The sequence below is a fragment of the Danio rerio genome, chromosome 25 (genome assembly GCF_049306965.1).
Source record: "Danio rerio strain Tuebingen ecotype United States chromosome 25, GRCz12tu, whole genome shotgun sequence".
NCBI classification, from domain to species: Eukaryota; Metazoa; Chordata; class Actinopteri; order Cypriniformes; family Danionidae; genus Danio; species Danio rerio.
Window position 1 is genome coordinate 9,109,942 of NC_133200.1, and position 19,947 is coordinate 9,129,888.

A 19,947-nucleotide genomic window follows, 5' to 3' on the forward strand; every position below is an offset into this window, starting at 1 on the left:
TTGCCCAGTCTCTTAAACTTGTGAGATTTTGTTTGGTCATTTTAGGGGTATTTTTCCAAACAAGACCCTATTTACAGTATTTCTGAGCCTGCAAGTTGCATTTAAGTATTAAGATCATCAAAACATGTCAAACTTATTATTGCACACCAATTAGTTATGTTTATGCTTAACCTTTAACAATAGAGCAAAAAAGAATATTAGAATTAATAAAAAAATGTTAATCTGCTTTTAAATAAAAAAGAGCTAATTTAATAGCGCAAGATTATTCATTAGAGAAAAGATTTTTTTAAATGTAAGATTTTTGCATCTGACATGAATAAGAATTACAATCAAGCATATTTCATCAAGAAAAAAATCTATTAAAAACAAACAAACATGCATAAAAAAACACATGTATTGGTTTAATAAGAAATAAACAATATAATAACAATTGTAATGGACATGTTGCATATTTACAGTACTTTTTTTTGCTAATACCAGACATCTAAGTACTGTTTATTTGCAAAATAAACAAAAAACAGGATATGGGTTTTACAATTATATAGAAAAGCAATGCATAAGTGGACCAACTGGTTGATCCAGTCTTCTTGCCTTATCACAATGTTTGAACACTGACTTTTGGTTGTATGCGAGCCCAGAAAGCATACTGTAAATTATGGATTTAATCCTGTTAAAGTGACCGATTATTTGTGCACCAATAGAAAAGTGTGTACAGACAGAAACTAAAAGGCTATCAGAAACGGTTAATATTTTAGAAAATGTTCATCAAAATGTTTGTCCATCCAACAAAAAATTGCATTCAGCAATAAAAGAAGCTAAAAACCTAATTCTTTCACCTTTATGATTTATTTATAAAGCCCAAAGTATGATTTGCCTATTATTTGCCTCTTAGAATCTGAAGCAAAAAAACAAATAGAATATATTTTAAATATTTTTATATATAAAGTTTGCAATGAGATTCCTCAACAAATAAAACAATGCATATAAACCAGTAAAATGTAAAGCACAAATAGAAAATAATAGTAATTATTTTAATAATAGTAAATAAATACCACATTTTGCAATTCACTTCAGATTTTTGCCTAAACATCTTAGTTCAAGCTGCAAAGGAAAAATATATATTTTTTACAGTGTACCATTTCACATGTGCAAAGATGAGTGCTGATAGGCCTGATGCCTAATGCCCCAGTAAAGTGAAGGGGATACTATACTGCTCAATGAGCACCGTCTTTCGGATAAGATGTGAAACCAAGGTACTCTCTGTGGTAAATCAAAATTCCATGTCCTGGCCAAATTACCTCCAGTTTAGCTTTGCACTCTTTTTGCACGCAAATGTGACAGTATACAGGTTAATATCCACTGCTCTATGGATATCTATTATGTTATTGTACAAAATAACCTGACTTAACATCCACAAACCAAGATTGAAACGTCTTCTTTTATAATTGTTCGGACAAGCGGCTGTGCTGATGAAGTAAAGCTGAAGTAAATCGCTGTAATTCATTACACACAAGCGCTGTTTTAAAACATTTTAAACTTGTAAAACTCACTCTTGATCACATTTGATGATGATTGATGATTCTAGCAAACTGAACAGACCTTTTATTCCCGGTTGCTTTGTGCACGTCCTGTCTTGTTGATTAGATTATACACGTGACTACCGGGACATGTTTATATGCAGCTGTTGATCAATTCGGTGGGCGGGGGGACCGCACTCCTACATAAAGTTGCGGTCGATCTGAAAACCTCTCCAATTGGTCCACCGTTTTTATGTTGTTTAATTGGAAAAAAAAACTGGGTGTGTTTATATCACCCCAATATGACCACGCCCTTTAAAGAGGTAAATGTTCTATGCTAAACGTCCAATTATAAACTTTGACACTGGTGAAGAAGAATGTAAATGTCATTGTAAAACGGTTTTAACGTTATTTGGGAATTTGTAAATACATTGCAATGGCAAAACTAATTGTGGTCATCTCCAAGTATTGTAAAGTAAGTCAATATGTTGATTTTTTTCTTAGTTTTGAAACCAAAATTTTGATTGGTCATGCTTAGGCCAAGATTTGGCATTGTCAAACATAATTTAAAATATTTTCATTGGTGAAGGAAAAATATTGGCAAACTAAATCAGTAATTGCATGTAGAATCATCGAGCTTTACTGAATTTTACTCAGGGAGTTACCAGTGCATTATATTGTGGAAGTTCTGTAGAAAAAAGTACCCCCATTGTCAACACTCACATCCTTGTTTACTCTGAAGTAAATTCAGTTTTTCTGCAAACTTCGGACATTCTTCTAGTTCCAAAGAAAATTCTAATTCACTATAAAAGGAACGAGGGGTGACAGTAAACTCACATTAGCTCTGGAGGACGGTCAGGATGTCCCAGATGTGGATGCTAAGATGGGTTATCCTGCTGGCGGGCCTGCAGTTCATACAAGCAGGTTAGAAACATCTCAAATAATTTATTAGTCCAGGAAACATTTCCAACAACCAGACATGTCATTGTGTTTACTGATTAAATGAAAGCACTAATTAGACTAAAATGTTTTAACAAATGCCAAGTTAAACTTTGTAGGTGTTTTATGTGTGTTTGATCAACACTTTAAACTTTCAAATTACATTTTAAGAAACGAAGACTTTACCTCCCTTTAATTTAGTTATTAAAAACTTTGTGTAATTTGAAATGGTTTGATATTAACTCTGTAATCTGTAATGTCCATGCAACTGAGCTCTGGATTTATTCACAATTTAATAAAATGACATTTGCAGTTACATTTAATCAACTTAAAAGTTTCATTGTCTTTATTTATATATATATATATATATATATATATATATATATATATATATATATATATATATATATATATATATATATATATATATATATATAAATAAAAAAAATAAATAAATTAAAAAAAAAAAAAAAATATATATATATATATATATATATATATATATATATATAWATATATATATATATATATATATATATATATATATATATATATATATATATATATATATTTATTTATATATATGTGTGTGTGTGTATATATATATATAGACACACACACACACACACACACACAACAAACACAGTGTAAGGCAAAATTATTAGCTGTTCTGTGAAACTTTCATTTTTTTTTCCAAATATTTCTCAAAAACATTTTTAAACATAATAGTTTTAATAATAATTTATAATTACAAAATAATAAAAATAAGCCAGCACTAACTTTTGGACATTTACACCTACCTAACTTTAAACAGTTACAGTTCTTGACCCCAGTGAGCTACAAACACAAATTAGGTATTATTAGAAAGAAGACACTCCTTTACTGGGTTTACTGTAGTAAAATGTAAAGTTTCATGCTTAAAAATAAAAATGTTACACATTATGAAGTCATGAAAAAAAATGTTCTGTCTTCAATATTTGTTTTTCCATATACAGAGGAAAACATTTATGTAATGTCCTAAATAAGATTTCTGTAAAAAGTTTTCCTAGACTATATCGGTGTCCTTCTTTCCCCCACCGTCAGGGGCATTTTCTCAAAAATGACACTTCCATTACCAAACTAAAACAGTAAGAGTCGCTGAATGAATTGGTCTACATTCACAGTTCATGTATCTTTGGAAAGAAGACACTTGATGCTTTATTATCCATCATCTAGAGCAGTGGGTCTCAAACTTTCTTCAAGTACCACCTCAGAAAGAAATTGTCTCTCAAAGTACCACCAAAATGAGCAGTATTGAAATACAGTAGGCCCAGTAAAGCAGCTACAACTCTGCACAGTTAAAAAAATGTGGCAGATTTCCTCAGAAATACAGACTATATGTCATATTTGGCATATTATATACATCATTTTTGATTAGTTTTGAAACATGTGTAGCATGTACATGACATATTTCATTCCTCCGCGTACCACTAGAAGGAAGCCTGCGTACACGTACCACAGTTTGAGAACCACTGATCTAGAGTTTATAATGCTTAAAATGAAAAAAAAAATGAAAAAAACGTTACAGATGGTTAAGTATGTCTGTGGACCAAGCAGAGATCTTCATAAAACTTCTCGAAGGATAACTTGGCATTGTTTGACACAAAGTGTCCTATAAGAGAACACTGGAGGAAATGTTTTTTTGTTTGTTTGTTTTTTAGTTTCCTTCTATCATAGTATTCATCAGCACAGCAGCATGTGTAGCACATGGGAAAGTTTCCACTTCAAGACGTTCGATGGGGACATTTATCAGTACCCAGGCTTGTGCGAGTATAACCTGGTGTCGGACTGCACATCAAAACAGTTTTCGGTTGATGTGAAAAGAACCCAAACCAGCAGTGGCCCAAAGATCAGCAGGATCGTGGTTAGCATCAATGGCAAAATGTTTTCAATCAGCGAAAACAACGTCATGATCGATGATCAAATGTAAGATTCTAAAGCACTAAAGCACTGATTATTTTCTTCCTCAGTAAACACAGAGTAGTAAAGATGTAGTGTGGTATTCATTTGAATAATTTTTTTTAAGTACAAAGCTGCCCGTGTATGAATCAGGGATCCTTATAGAAGAGAACACAATCTACACCAATATCCGATCCAAAACAGGCCTGACCGTCATGTGGAGCAAAGATGGGGCAGTCACGGTAAGACATTTATTGTATTAGTGACTGATTTTTAGTATTTGGATTAGTAATAACTGAGCATTACTGAAAAAATTAGCTGGGGAATGGAGCAATGACCATTAAAGGAAAAAAGCGTCAAATTCTAAAATATCTCAAATATTATTTTGAAGTTTTTGCAATGCATTTTAATGTTTTATTTTTGTTTTTTGTTTAAAAAAATTGTTTGGCTATCTTTCTTCTTTTGAACACTGTTAAAAGCTGGAAGCTTGTTACCATTGACTTCCAAAGTATTTGTTTTCCTATGTAAGATGATTGTTGCAAGTTTTCTTCTTTCTTCAAAATTTTCTATCAGAGTAAAGAAACTCATAAAGTTTGGAACCACTTGAGGGAGAGTAAATGATCATTTTCATTTTTGATTTTAATTTATTTATTTCTTTTTTTATATATAATTGTTTTATCATCACAAACTCGTAATGTTTTCACCACCAAAAATGAAAAATAACTTACAATTTAATCTCCCTCAAGTGATTGCAAACCTTTTGTGAGTTTCTTTTTTCTGTTGAACATTTAAGAAGATATTTTGAAGAAACTTAACTTACAAAGGGAAAGCAAATATGGAAAACAATAAATATACAGCTGTACGGATATTATATGAATGATAGTATTTGATGGATAAGCAGTTCTGTTTATTATACGCTTGGGTATTTTTTCTGAACAACGAGCATGCAGATGAGCTTGCCTTTGAAAGTTTGTGCAGAAATGATTTGGCCATGCAAATAATGCATGACTCAGACTTTCCAGCAGAGGGAAACAGTTCACAGAACTTCTCAATTCTCCTCAACTAGCTTAATTACTTCAATGATTTCATCTGAGACTGGCTTGTTTCTATGTGTATTTAAGGCATGTTGTTCACTGCTACATTTGCTATGTCTTGGAGCGGGGGTGGTACTGAAATTGAGAACCACTGTCCTAAACCAATCATTTGTGGAACTGTGTCTTATGACCACACGTCTTTTATGTTGGAGTTTGTTTCTCTGAGAAAGACTTTAAACAAAGACTATAAATAAATAACGATTATTTGCTTACAACTTTGTGTATTCCTGCATAATTTTGGTTTAGGGAAAAAAAAAACTTTGACAGAATACGAATTGAGCTAAATGGCATTTTTTAAAAATCGCTGTAATTAGGTTATTGCATTTGTTGAATTGATTTTACCAACAAAACTGTTTACAAAATCAGAATTTGGTGCAAATTGAAACAACTTGTCAATGTATATCTACAGTGTGTATTCATATTAATGATTGATTTGGCCAGTCTGCACTGAACTGAATAAATTAGCATTTTAAAACTGTCTCATGGAGGTAATGTAAAACGATTGAAAATCTTTCTTTGCTTTTTCTGTTTTAGGTCGAGCTGGACAATAAATATCAAAATAAAACCTGTGGATTGTGTGGTAATTTCAACAGGATTCGTGATGAGTTTATAACAGGTGAGTTGCTGTGATTCACTGACTTCTGTCTTATTTTGTTATTATCCCTTTGTGTATTGCTAATTTAAGAAGATCAAGTTTCTTTATCAGAAAGCTAACTGTGTATAATCTTATTCAATAAAGAACCAGGAAACACAGAAAAAATAGGCTACATTGAATTTGGGAATAAGCACAAAGTTTTCAACCCAATGGAATTTTGTGAAAATCCTTCTGAGACAGATGAAAAGAACAACTGGAAAGCTATTTGCGGAAGTTATGTAAGTAAAAAAAAGTTTACTTATGGGTTTTAATAGATTGATGAGGAATTTTTCAAATGCATGCAAATTTACTTTGACAACAAATTCAGAAAATTACATTATATATCGGAGGTAAATGCTAAACATATACCTTTGTCTCCACAGCAAGCAGATTGTGAAGAGCTTTTCAGGGCTAAAGCCTGGTCCTCTTGTGCCATGAGCTATCATCCATATGTAGATGCATGTGTGTATGATAGATGCTTCAGCAAGTCCTCTTCACTCTGTGCGACTCTGTCTGAATATTCACGCCAGTGTTCACGTAATGGAGGAACTCCATCAACCTGGAGAACAAAAGACTTTTGTGGTAAGGGAATGGTAATGGACTGTTCTAGTGCTACTTTGTTTGACGGTAAGCAGCCACTTAAAGTACCGGGGAATTAGGGGGTCCCTATCAATCCCAAGAAGCCTAAATAGATTTTCTATCATATGTTGTAAAATCTGTCTATAACCATAAAGATTTTAATGTTATTACTTTTCAAAATCTGGTGCCCTCATGAATAGTGAAACTTTCCTTATGTACTGCATGCAAATATTAAAATCAAACCACAAATATGGTTAATTAACTGTAGAAATAGTTTGTGAACGTGTTTATTATTTGTGAATTCATTACATTTAATTTTACATTAAAAATATAGAGGTTCCACTTAACTTTTTTTTTTAACATGCCGTTTATTTACAAAAAAAAAAAAAAATCTACAAAGAAACATTTATTCATTCATTTTCTTGTCGGCTTAGTCCCTTTATTAATTCGGGGTCGCCACAGCGGAATGAACCGCCAACTTATCCAGCACGTTTTTCTCAGCGGATGCCCTTCCAGCCGCAACCCATCTTTGGGAAACATCCACACACACATTCACACACACACACACACACACTCATACAGTACGGACAATTTAGCCCACCCAATTCACCTGCATCGCATGTCTTTGGACTGTGGGGGAAACCAGAGCACCCGGAGGAAACCCACGCAAAGGCAGGGAGAACATGCAAACTCCACACAGAACTGAGCTGAGGTTCGAACCAGCGACCTTCTTGCTGTGAGGCGACAGCACTACCTACTGCGCCACTGCCTTGCCCAGCTCGACCTATGGATAAGTTGGCGGTTCATTCCTCTGTGGCGACCCCGGATTAATAAAGGGACTAAGTCGACAAGAAAATGAATGAATGAATGATTTATTTTGTGTTGTCACTTTATGTACACTGGAAGCTTCTGTAGCCAAAACAAATTCCTTGTGTTTGTGAAGCACACTTGGCAATAAAACTGATTCTGATTCTGATATAAATCTTTAAATTGCTACAGTAGAAGAAATCTGTACACCTTTATATATAAATTGCTATATAGAATTTGAAATAAATAAACAATAGTGAGTGAAGTAATCGGCTAAAACTTCCTCCAATAATTTGTAACATTTTTTATTTGCATTCTCATGCAGCTGTGACATGCCCTTATAATACGGTACATTTTGAGAGCGGCTCTCCCTGCATAGACACATGCTCGAGTGAAAACACAAACACCCAGTGTGAGGAGCACAATATCGATGGCTGCTTCTGCCCACCAGGTCAGTCCCTAAATCTCAATATTTAGTGAATTTCACCACAGTTTTATTTACAGTCTTTTAATTAATGTGACTGATTTAAGAACCACTGCATATTACAAGGCTGTTTAAATAGCCAAGGCACTCTTCTTAAAATAAGTTGTCTGTTTTCTCAAAGCACAATAAAAAAAACCTTAAACTTGAAGACTATGTACATATGTAAGGACATGATTAATGCCGATTTTTGTGTATCGTTTTGTGGAAAACAGACAATAGTTTGTGCATAAAGGAGAAATGTTTGTATTTATTTGAGCTAATATGATGTGTCATAGGAACTGTGTTTGATGACATCTTAAACATGGGATGCATCCCACGGGAACAATGTCACTGCAAGCACGACCGCATCTACAAACCACAAGAAGAACTACATGAAGTAGGGCAAGACTGGTAATGACACTTACTTTTTTCAAAAGTAAACTTGTAAGTAAAACATTGTAGACCACACTATTACAGTATCTAATATCTGTATTCTCGATAGTGGTTGTTTGCCATGTATATAACTTTTTGGTTTCCTTCAGTGTGTGTCAGAATGGAAAATGGAACTGTAAAATAAAACCTGTTCTCGGCCGGTGCTCAGTAGAGGAAGGATCTCACTTCACCACCTTCGATGGGCAGGAATTCACTTTCCATGGAGACTGTACCTATGTGCTCTCAAAAGTAAGGATGTTTTAGTTACGATCACAGTGTGTGTGTACTGGTTTTGATGGTTTATGAGGTCATTCTTTTGTATAATGACATAGTTGTTCTCTATAAAAGTGGTTTACGGGGACTTGTCTGATGTCTTTGTAATTCAAAATCCTTGAAAATCATACTTAATGGGGTCTTTTGACAATAAAATTTTGCCACAGGTTTCCTGTGAGAGTTGGGTTTAGGTATAGGGGTGTGTTAGAGCCATATAATTGTTAAAATATATACACCTATAGAGAGTCCCGGTAAACCACCAATACTATTGTTATTATTATATAAAATTTATAAGTATGAAACCTAATTCTCTGTGTGTTTCTGAAGGACTCTGTAGGGTCAAAGTTCATCATATTGGGTCAGATTTCACCTTGTGCCTCCCTTATTTATGACACCTGCTTAAAATCCATAGATGTGATATTTAACAGTGACACTGTCAATGTGAGTACAGTACACTACAAGCAAAATGTTCTAGATTTGGCTTTTTTTCTGCTTGTAAGTGAGGAATTAATCTCACAGGTAAGTTTGAAATTGAACATGTACTGTATGTCTTTCTTCATTAGCGCCTGGTGATTTCTGAAGATGGGACAGTAAAACACAATGCAGCAGTTTTACTTCCATACACTCCAGGTAAAAGAGACAATCTCCATATCTTGTTTTTGTTTTAAAATCTGTCTACTGAAACTTAAAGTGCTCCTAATATATACTGTTTTTTCCTTGACCCATCCAATGTCAAAACACTTACTCTATGGTCTGAAAGGATTGGTCAATTGGTTGCATTACAATGAGTTTCAGAAAAAAGAAAACAAAAACCACATCTGAATGCCAGCTGTGGAAGCTTCATTAGCACTTGGATACAAACAATCGCATAGGTTTTACTGTTCTGATTCGAGTCCACATACTCATCCTTAAAAATACATGCAAAGTTTTTCTCTTTTAGAAGAAAGCATTTTCCTCTCAAGAAAAGCAACCAAGCTGTTAGGGCACAGCTACAAATAGGGTTAGGGCTAGAGTTAGGGTTACATTAAGCTTAGTTTTGTATCTTTGTCCATGAAGTAAATGTAGGAATACTAACGACTTGATCCAGGCTGTTCAGATTCAGAATCACTTCTTTTTTTGGGGTAACAGGTAACATTTGAAAAAAGCAGACTGTAGAAAAAAAAAAACTAGGACAAAAAAGTGCCAGTAACATGGCTGAAAACTGTGAAATTGTGCGGTGTGATCTATTCATCTAATGCTGGTTGGCCGATGGATGACAAACTTTACAATGCTGAGCCAGCATCGCGATCCATCGCCCCGCCCCAAATTTTTATTGACATATAACTTATTATTTGCATGTCATCTCAATAGCAATAACGGTATTTTCATGAGCTTTGTTAAATGTTACTTATAGCTGCCCCTTGCACGGCTGACAGCATCGTAATGATTAAATAAAGTATTTTACAGTACCTCTCGCGCTTAAAATGTGTAGATTCAGTGGCAAACGCTGTTACCTGCAAACCCCGTCCCACAGACTTAAGTCATATTCAAAGCGGATTTGAAGCCACTGGAAGTCTTTTATCCACTCTTGGAAAAGTGTAAATGCTGGATTAACATTCAGCACATGATCACTAATAAGATGTGTCAGTATTAGTAACTCTAGATAAATCTGTCAGTGTTATTTTCATTCTCTCATCTTCAGCGCTTCACATTTTCGCGGTTGTAGCTCCTGTCATCAGAAGGCATTGACTGCGTGATTGACAGCTGATATTAACCAATCATTCGCGTTCATTTCTAGATCAGTGAGTCAATAAGAAGAGCAAAAAGTCGGGGCAAGCATTGTGGGCTTTTTTTTTTTACTTCAGCTAGTTCACATAACAACTGTTTTAATTTGTTCCTGAGTGCTGCATCTGGCGTTTTTAGGTGCAAAGATGCATTCTGCATAAATGTCTCCTAAATCCGCGCATGCGGTGAGGATTTTACAGTGAAAACAATGAAAATGTATGCACTACAGTGAACTCTAACCAAACTCTCGTCTCCTCCACCAGCTGTGGGAAAAGCCATTAGAATGACACAGATAACTGCCTATTCATGCCAGATTCCCACAGAAAAAAAGTGATTGACAGGTGGTCATTTCTTTGTAACTTTATTTATTTATGGTTTGGTTATGGGTAAAGCAAAGACCACGTGGGTCAGGTGGTGAAAACGATAGGCTACAGTTAATTAATTCGTTATGAATTAATTGATATTTAACAACCACCCCCACCCCCAGCCTATGACGACGATGGCATTGTCCATCCCGATGTTTCACATTAGACATCGTACGATGCCAAATTACGATGCCAAATCGCCCAACCCTACATGTTAGGTTTTATCTTTTGACTACTTTTTAGTTTTGTTCAGTGATATTGCAGGCTGATGTAGTCACTATCTAAAAATGTTCAACTTTATTCTCATTAAGTTTTTAAAATAACACTGCTTTAAGGAATAATGTTTGTGAAGGCAGATATTTTTTTAAAACATCAAACTCTTTTTCTCTCAGCTTCACGTCAATTCGTTGTGTTCAGTCCATCATCGTTCTACATCCTGATTGATACAAACTTTGGGCTGCGAGTGTTGGTACAGCTGGTGCCTCTCATGCAGGTGTACATCACCATGGATAAGAGATTCCAGGGCAAGACTCATGGTGAGAATTTGGAGACAAATCATATAAATCATTAGTAAGGAAATCACAATGACCACTGATGCATTGCTCATGCAAGACCATAACCTGAAATGTATTTGACCAAATGAATTAAAGGAAAATATACAATTAGAACATGTTCAGTAATGAATTATGAATTTAAATGATGGAAACATGTTAAATTTGATTTAACTGTGTACATCTGAGATGCATCTTGTAAAGCAATTAGCCATAATAATGAAAAGTCTGACACAGTATTGCTGAAATAATCTGACCGTCACATGCAACTTTTCAGTTACTCATTCATGCAGACGCTAAAGAGGCACATGTCATGATTTTGCCAAGTATGATGCGATCCTGGATTAACATCTATGTTGATTCTGAAGCATCGATTTTGTTCGAAAATGCAACCCATACTTATTCTCTACCCCTAAACCCAACCATGACTGAAAATCATTCCCAAAGTCAGAGGGGAATAATAGATGGATAACAGTCATGTATAGGTTTATGAACCCAACCGTAAGTTTAAACTTAACATAAATGGTAAACATATCCCTTAATTCTGATTGGCTGATTGGAATGATGTTCAAGGACCCACAAAGATTTCGTCCTAGATTTTATGTCCTACTCAGTGAAATTAGGTTGGCATCAAAGAGGCACATATAAGATTTCATATAAAAAGGGCAAGTCATTCTCATCTGCACGTGTTCATTTGTTTGTGCAGGTCTCTGTGGAAACTTTAACAAGGTGTTGGCTGATGATATGAAGACCCCTCAAGGATTGGTGGAGGGTACAGCGGTTTCCTTCGCAAACGCCTGGGAGGTTGAAACAAACTGTCGTTCTGATAAATCCGTCATCCCCTGTTCCCACAACAGTGTCAGTGGTAAAATGCTTTTTTAATTATGTTTTTTCTTCTATTTTTGCAAACACAGACTAAAATATAAATATTCTGTCAGCACCACTTCCTTCAATAATTATATTTTATAACTATAAGCATGCTCTTTGGATTTTAAGTAAGGTTCTGTTTTTTAACACAGCCTAATAACAGCAAAACAAATTAGATAAATCGGAAAGATATCCAAGATATTTTCAGTGTTTTTATTAACTTTTCTGCAGACAGTTTAACAGTTAAACAGTTAACAAAATAATTATGTTGTCTGAAGAAAAAAAACAATCACCAACAAAACTCTTAAACACAAAGAAAATAAACCCCAACCACACTTCTCTGCTTCCACACCTTATTTCCCAGAGACCACAGAAAATTGAAAGTAAATTAAAGTATTAAAGAAATAAAAGCTATACGAAAATGTATGTTCTGATACATACACTGATAAAAAATAATATTTAAATTTGCAATGTTAATATAATTAATATAAAAATAAGAAGAAAAGTTAAAGTAAGAAAAGAATAAGTAAGAAATATTGTATTAAAATTTGGGGGAACACGGATTAAGTTTTTATATAAAGCGTCGGACTGAAAAAAGTGAAAAGATGGTAGTTGGGAAGCTTGAATTTATTCATAGTAGATGACAAAGAGGAGAAAATAATATTTACATTAAACGTTTTCATCCAATGAAAGCAGCTCAAGGATAACTAAAGAAGTAAATGACAGAGGACGTCTATGGTTGAATTTGGCTATGTTTGCTTGTAACACTAAATGTTGTGATTCCTGTAGAGAACTATGCTGAGCACTGGTGCTACAAGATAATGGACAAGAGTGACGTTTTTGCCCAATGCCACAGCAAAGTCAACCCAGAAAGCTACTACAAAGTATGAACTGAAACAGACCATTGTATAATTTTTCAAACAGCAATGGACCTCCCACAATTAACAGTGACACAACATCCTTGTATACTTTCAGAGATGCAAATACGCCAGCTGTACCTGTGAGAGGAGTGAGGACTGTCTGTGTGCTGTGTTTTCCTCATATGTCCATGCCTGTATGATTAAAAATGTAACACTTGAAGGATGGAGAGAAAACGTGTGTGGTAAGAAGGCTAAAATCCAATATTTTGGTAGACTAATGGATGTGCATCAAAGATGATATAAATTTAGGATTTAACACATGCACACTAGGAACAATAGCTATAATGAAAATTACACAACACTAAGTTGACCTTAACTATTACAATATCAGCTCTGAGGAACCACTATCAGAACTTTTATTCCATACTCTCAGAAATAAAGGTACAAGAGCTGTTACTGGGGTGGTATCTTTTTAAAAGGGTTACATTTGTACTTAAAGAGTCCATATTGGTACCTCAACGGTATATATTAGTACCTAAAAATTCAAAAGGTAAATATTTGGGTAACACTTTACAATAAGGTTCATTAGTTAATGCATTTACTAACATGAACTAATCATGAACAACACATGTACAGCATTTATTAATCAAAATTGAACATTTACTAATGCATTATTAACTTCCAAGTCTTGCTTGTTAACATTAGTTAATGCACCATGAGTTAACATGAACTAACAACGAACAGCTGAATTTTCATTAACTAACGTTAACTAACATGAACAAATACAGTAGTATATATGTATTGTTCCTTGTTTGTTCATGTTAGTAAATGCATTAATTAACATTAACTAATAAACCTTATTGTAAAGTGTGACCAATATTTTTATTTTTTTATGTATCAAGATGTTACCCTAGAGGTATTGAAAAGCCATGAAAGGGCCTCTTTCGGTTCAAGTCTACATCCGAATTTTTAAAAAATGCTTCATGATGGGCGCGGATCTCTGCCAGCAGAGGGAGGAGTGGGCATGGCCGACAGAGGAGGGGAGCGAACAACCGTTGTCAGTTAGCTTACAAAATGAGGCACAAACCGTGAGACCCATGATTTTATAGTTCACAAAGTTAAAATGCAAAGAATTAAACAGTAATGTAATGCCCTGCTACATTTGTTATTCGTAAATTCATATACACATAACCACAATTTGTTTTATCATGATGAAGATAATCATGTAAACACTATAAATGAGGAGGACTTCTCTCCTCCTCAATCCACGGGTCTGACTGCAGACACAGTGGATAGCAGTGCAGCAGGTCTCTTTCCCTGTCTATTCCAACCATTAACTCTGCTGATAATTCAAAGAATTTTAAAAATAAACCCAAAACACAGCAGCACGGATATAGGTGATGTGTCAGAATGGTAACTAACTCAACTGATAACAGACAAAGTCCGCCGTTCTCCTACTCTCGTACAGCTCTCTTGACAAAAATGCTTGCTGCAAACCAACAGCTTTGCTGCATCGGGCCTGACAGCATCGTAGGGAAAAACATGCAACAAACCCTATGAATCATGGAAACAAACACATACGACCCTTCATAAACGGCTAAATACTGCTTGCCGTGTGCGGACGCGATCTCACCCAATCATTGGGTCTCAGCTTGGCAGGTGTGCCTTGCCTTCGGAAAGCACATGTTCTCATAAATAAGAAGCAGGGTCTTTTCATAGGATAAAAAACTCCGCTATGAATAATAATGAGAAACCGACGTGTCATCACTACACTAGCAGATTCGGGCTACGTCACTAATTTTAATCTCGCCCCAAAAATGATTTTAACTCAGAAGATGAAATTAGCTGGCAAAAGCTCTAAATTATCCAGTTTTACACACAATTAAAGCTGACAGGTGCTAACAATGTTTTAAATGATGCTCAACACACACAAATCTGTTTAAATCTCATAAAAAATACACAAGGGTTTCTTGAACCTTTAATATGCACTCTTTTGAAAAGGTACCACACCAGACAGTTCTTGTACTTTTATTTCTGTGAGTGCAACTGATGGAAAAAAACAGCCAGTTGTCTTAGCAGTAGCTTTAAGAAAATGTAGTTCAAATTAAAATGTACCAACTTGACTGACTTCATGGAGCAAACACAAAAACTTTCAACAACACAACAAGAATGAAATGTACCCCACACACCACCTAATGCCATGAACTCTTTTGCTACTAACTATACTGTAAGTGTCTGAAAATTCTCTGTCTTTGTATAGATGATCTGGGGTTGTCATCTGCAGAGTTTTGGCATTGTAGTATGCATTATGTGCAAAATTCACTTTAACACCACATTCCTTGAAACTGATCCCCACAGGCAAGTATATACAGAACTGCCCAGCACCACAGAGATACTTCTATTACCTGAAGAGCTGCCAGCCTACCTGTCTTTCTCTTTCCTCTGAGCACACAAGCTGCAAAGAAGACTTTGTCCCTGTTGATGGATGTGCGTGTCCAGATGGACTCTACAAGGATCAGGATGGACAGTGTGTACCAATTGAAAAATGTCCATGTTACGGCATGGGAAAGATAGCCCAACCTGGCACATCTATCGACATTAATGGTCAATACTGGTAAGTGATTGCGAAATAGTTTTAAGCATTTAAATGTGTTTGAAATGTACACTTTGCAAACAAAATCTAATTCTTTAAATCTTGCTCTAGTGTTTGTGTGAATGGGGTGTTACACTGCGAGTCTGAGAAACCCCACATTCTTGGTAAGACAACATACTTTTGGTTGATGCTACATTTCCTGTTAATTGAGCTCTATTTAGCTACAATATGCCTTTAAATTATGCTGTTGGTGTATATAAGCTACCATGTTTAGAATGGGTGCAAATAATTGATAACCAGTTGGATTTTTACACAGTAAAGCTAGTAGGTAATGTGTATTTATATAGCGCATTTATTGTGTATAGCCATACACCCAAAGTGCTACACAATCATGAGGTGGGGGTCTCTCCACACCAACACCAGTGTGCAGCATCCACTTGGATGATGCGAAGGCAGCCACAGGACAACATTGCTCACCACACCAGCTATAGGGGGAGTGGAGAGACAGTAATAGAGCCAATTTGATGTATGGGGATGATTGGGAGGCCATGATGGGTAAGAGCCAATAGAGGGAATTTGGCCTTGGGATTGAGAGTTAGGACCTCGGTTTAACGTCTCCTCCGAAAGAAGGCTCTCACTGACAGTATAGTGTCTTCTTCACTATATTGAGGCATTAGGACTGACACAGACCGCAGATTGAGTGCCCTCTAGTGGCCTCACTAACACCACTTCCAACAGCAACCTAGTTTTTGCATGTGGTCTCCCACCCAAGTACTGACCAGGCTCAGCCCTGCTTAGCTTCAGTGAGTAACCTTTCTCCGGCTGCAGGGTGAAGCTAACTGTCTAACTATGGCATAGATGTCCAACAAAAACTGTCCAAGTGTGGTTTAAGTGTAATTTATCATTCTTTCTCATGGGTGTTTATCCATTGTCGGATATCTTTTTCAGAGTGCCCCTCACCAAAGGTTTTATTTAACTGCAGTACAGCTCGACCAGATCAACATGGACTAAAATGTAAACCAACTTGTATGCAAAAGATAGAAAATTGTGTAAGTCCAGTTTCCAATCTTGCCTTGTTTTTAAGTGTATCCTTTAATATTGTTAATATGTTTTTGAGGTTCGAGTGGGTTCTCGTGGGTAGTGATTGAGGAGTGGTAATTGTTAACTCCTACAAAACACTACAGGACTTTTTTTTTACACAATATGCCAAATACTCTGTCGCTTTTCATTGAATTTAGTGGGTTTATTGTAGCCAAAATGTAAATGTATGTGCTAATGTAGGCAATCGCATTCAGGATTTTTGAAATCGACAGATTTGGTATGAAGCAAAATGTTGCAGCTATGTGACCACAACAAAAAAAGGCTCAAATGCTAAATGGTCACTGCTGATTTTTTTTCAACCTTTTTTGCATGCTAGATATGAAATGTCTTTCAAGTTTAAACTACAATGGGTGTGTCAGAAAATCTTTTTTACCCACTTTTTCTCCCATTCTTGATTTACTGTCTTGTTCACCCACAGTTTTCACAGACATGTGAATCGGGCTGCCTGTGTCCTTCAGGTCTACTGGATGATGATAGAGGAAACTGTGTTGAAAGAAAAGACTGTCCGTGTCCTCATGGTGGACAACTTTACCAACCAGAGACTGAGATAACTGTAGACTGCAATAAGTGGTAACAATACGTTTCCATGGCTAATAAGAGTTTCATTTATGCTAGATTGCATAAAAATGTCACATTTATTACTAAGCCAAATTATCATAAAATTACCAGAATGAGGTTAATACTTAAATACTTGTAAATACTTGAATGATTTTTGTCTTTTTACTGGGAAGACACATTTCATACACTAGTCCCAAAATACCAGTAAAGTTGGCAGCAATTTTCTTTATCAAGTGAAGAAACTACACAGGTGACACATTGCTGAATAAAAAAGAAGTATGGTCTAAAGCACTAAATCTAGTGCATCAGACAGAAAAACCAGTAAAAGTAGCAGTAATAATTGGCTCAAGCAGAACTCTTATGGCAGATTGATCTGTCCTCGTACAGTTAATCCCATTTTTGTGTCCTTTTTCATGCACAACAGATAATTTACTGGTTATACTACAACATCTCATTATAATATTAATGATGCCGCTTTCCAAGACTGATTTACTGTGGGTTTTTGGAAAAGGCCCTTTTAGACATGACTTTATAGCTGTCTCATTTCAGAGGCTGCATCCTCCAAAGGATGCAGACTTCAAAGGTGAGTCCTCCGAAGTCTACACAAGCAGAAGCTTTTTGAAATGAGACGATCTAGCCCACAGAAGACAGATCTTGTCACCAGGCAACCGTAAAATCTGTCGTTAATAAGCAGTACTAAAATTTGCAATTACTTAAATTTAAAGTGATTAAAACGTATTTTAAGCGATCTGAAGACAAAGCAACGTTTGCAGAAGCTGGAAATATATTTCCTTTGATCCATACTGTATGTACACATAAAAATGTAAACTGTCTATAAAATCACTTTTTGGTAAGACATGTCGTACTACTTTTGATTTCTAAACGTGTGTTTAGATATCCAAGTAAAACCTAATTCATTCATTTAATCTGAAGTTTTCTTTTAAAAACGTCCTGCCATTATTAGCGTGCAATGAACGATGGGCCACAAATCATCCACCGGTAGTATCCATCATAACCTGGAAAACAAAGAACACATTTTGAGGCTGCATTTGAAGGAACCTTCAAATTTTTTTGAAATCAGACAGCCTTTGTTGCGCCACGATGTTTCAGCACCCTTTGAATGTATCCTTCGGAGGGTGCAGCCTCTGAAATGAGACACAGCTATTGTTAAAGTGCTATATGCATAAAAAGCGTTAATGTCTTTATTCAACAAATTCCATATTTGCCCCTTCACATCAGTAATGTATATTTGTATTGTTTTACTATAATTTATGCTGCATAGCATACACTCCTCTCCTGAGGCCCGAGAATTCCTGTTTTAAACATGGATTGCTAGCAGGAACTCTATCAATAATTGTAAAACAGAATTAGATATTATAATAAGTATAAAATATAAAAACACATAGCAGACGTACATACCTGTCAACATTGGGATGTGAAAATAAGGGATACCCCCCCACCCCCCACCCCCTTTATTATTATTATTTACAAAAGAAAAAAATAAATATATACATTAGCAGCAAATAAATTAGCAAACAGTTCAGTTATTAAAATTAATAGCTGTTATGAAATAGAATCAAGCTATCAAATCTCATTAGCCTTTTCTTCACTGTATAACTTACACATTCTGATTAAAGAGCATGAATCTTATTTATTTAGATTTTTTTGTTTGACTACATTAAATAACAGGTGTTACTTTAAAAATGCACACATCTAACAATATAATGAAAGCATTCGACTGATTTCCTAACTTTTTATGCTCATTTAAGACGAAATTAGTTGTGTTTGAAAAAAACAAAACACCAAGATCGACATCTTTAGATATTATTATTATTAATTATGTGTATATATCTGATCAAAAACGCACCTAAAAGCCAGACTTTCGCTCCGCTTCAATTCGCGTGTACAGAATCTGTTTGGGGAAGCAGCCTCTATTTACCACTATGGAGTGCGTCAGCTGACAGTAATGCACCATTATATGACTGTTTTGAGGATTGCATAGGAGGGGTGACGGCACCTGTTATGAAAAGGAAAGGGAATTGCGCCGTTTTTATATTTATTTCAAAGTGTTTTCGTGCCTAATTAAGCGAAAGCACAGAACAGATTGCATTTAAGAGCAATGGATGGCCTCTATTGGTTTGGCGGTATGGGTTGCATATAGGGAGGCTCAGCTCTTTAATGTTTTATGCCACCCTTTAGAAAAACACTGAAAATACGGAACAAATATAGGAAAATACCTTTATGGGATGATAGTGAGATAGAACTGTAAAATACGGGGGAATCTCGGGAAAAACAGGAGGGTTGACAGGTGTGGACATAAGGTAATAATGAAGAAAACCTATTCAAAAATAAAAGACTGGCATCACATTTATTCAAGCTGATTCTGTTTACAGCACTTGTCAATCTGGAATATGGACATGTACAAAAAATAAATGTCCAGGAACCTGCACTATATATGGAAGCGGACATTATAAAACTTTCGACAATCAAAGGTTTGGATTCCAAGGATCCTGCAGTTATATAGCAGCTCAGGTACCACCAGACAAGCAGTTTTATTGTTACATTGTATGTGCCTCTTTATTTCGGCTGTGCATCCCAATGGGGCGTTCACA

The 19,947-nt window shown here is 35.4% G+C and overlaps 1 protein-coding gene across 1 annotated transcript; it reads left to right on the forward strand.

The window, feature by feature from the left end:
• Positions 1 to 4,191: 4,191 nt before the first annotated feature.
• On the forward strand, positions 4,192 to 19,122 carry LOC108181583 (mucin-2-like). The gene is made up of 18 exons (XM_073942820.1): positions 4,192 to 4,421; positions 4,522 to 4,636; positions 6,023 to 6,104; positions 6,228 to 6,361; positions 6,506 to 6,704; positions 7,834 to 7,959; positions 8,268 to 8,382; positions 8,514 to 8,652; positions 9,004 to 9,117; positions 9,240 to 9,306; positions 11,198 to 11,341; positions 12,063 to 12,221; positions 13,013 to 13,107; positions 13,199 to 13,325; positions 15,442 to 15,697; positions 15,788 to 15,840; positions 16,625 to 16,725; positions 17,196 to 19,122. Exons 1-18 carry the CDS (start codon positions 4,192 to 4,194, stop codon positions 17,349 to 17,351), a joined length of 2,412 nt encoding a protein of 803 aa, XP_073798921.1. The 3' UTR covers positions 17,352 to 19,122.
• Positions 19,123 to 19,947: the final 825 nt, after the last annotated feature.

Excerpts from the sequence above, each read along its gene's own strand:
- LOC108181583 (XM_073942820.1), top strand. The coding sequence starts at position 4,192 with ATGTGTAGCACATGGGAAAGTTTCCACTTCAAGACGTTCGATGGGGAC. Across the intron at positions 8,653-9,003 it reads GTACCTATGTGCTCTCAAAA|GACTCTGTAGGGTCAAAGTT; the intron begins GTAAGGATGTTT and ends GTGTTTCTGAAG. Across the intron at positions 11,342-12,062 it reads ATTCCAGGGCAAGACTCATG|GTCTCTGTGGAAACTTTAAC; the intron begins GTGAGAATTTGG and ends TTGTTTGTGCAG.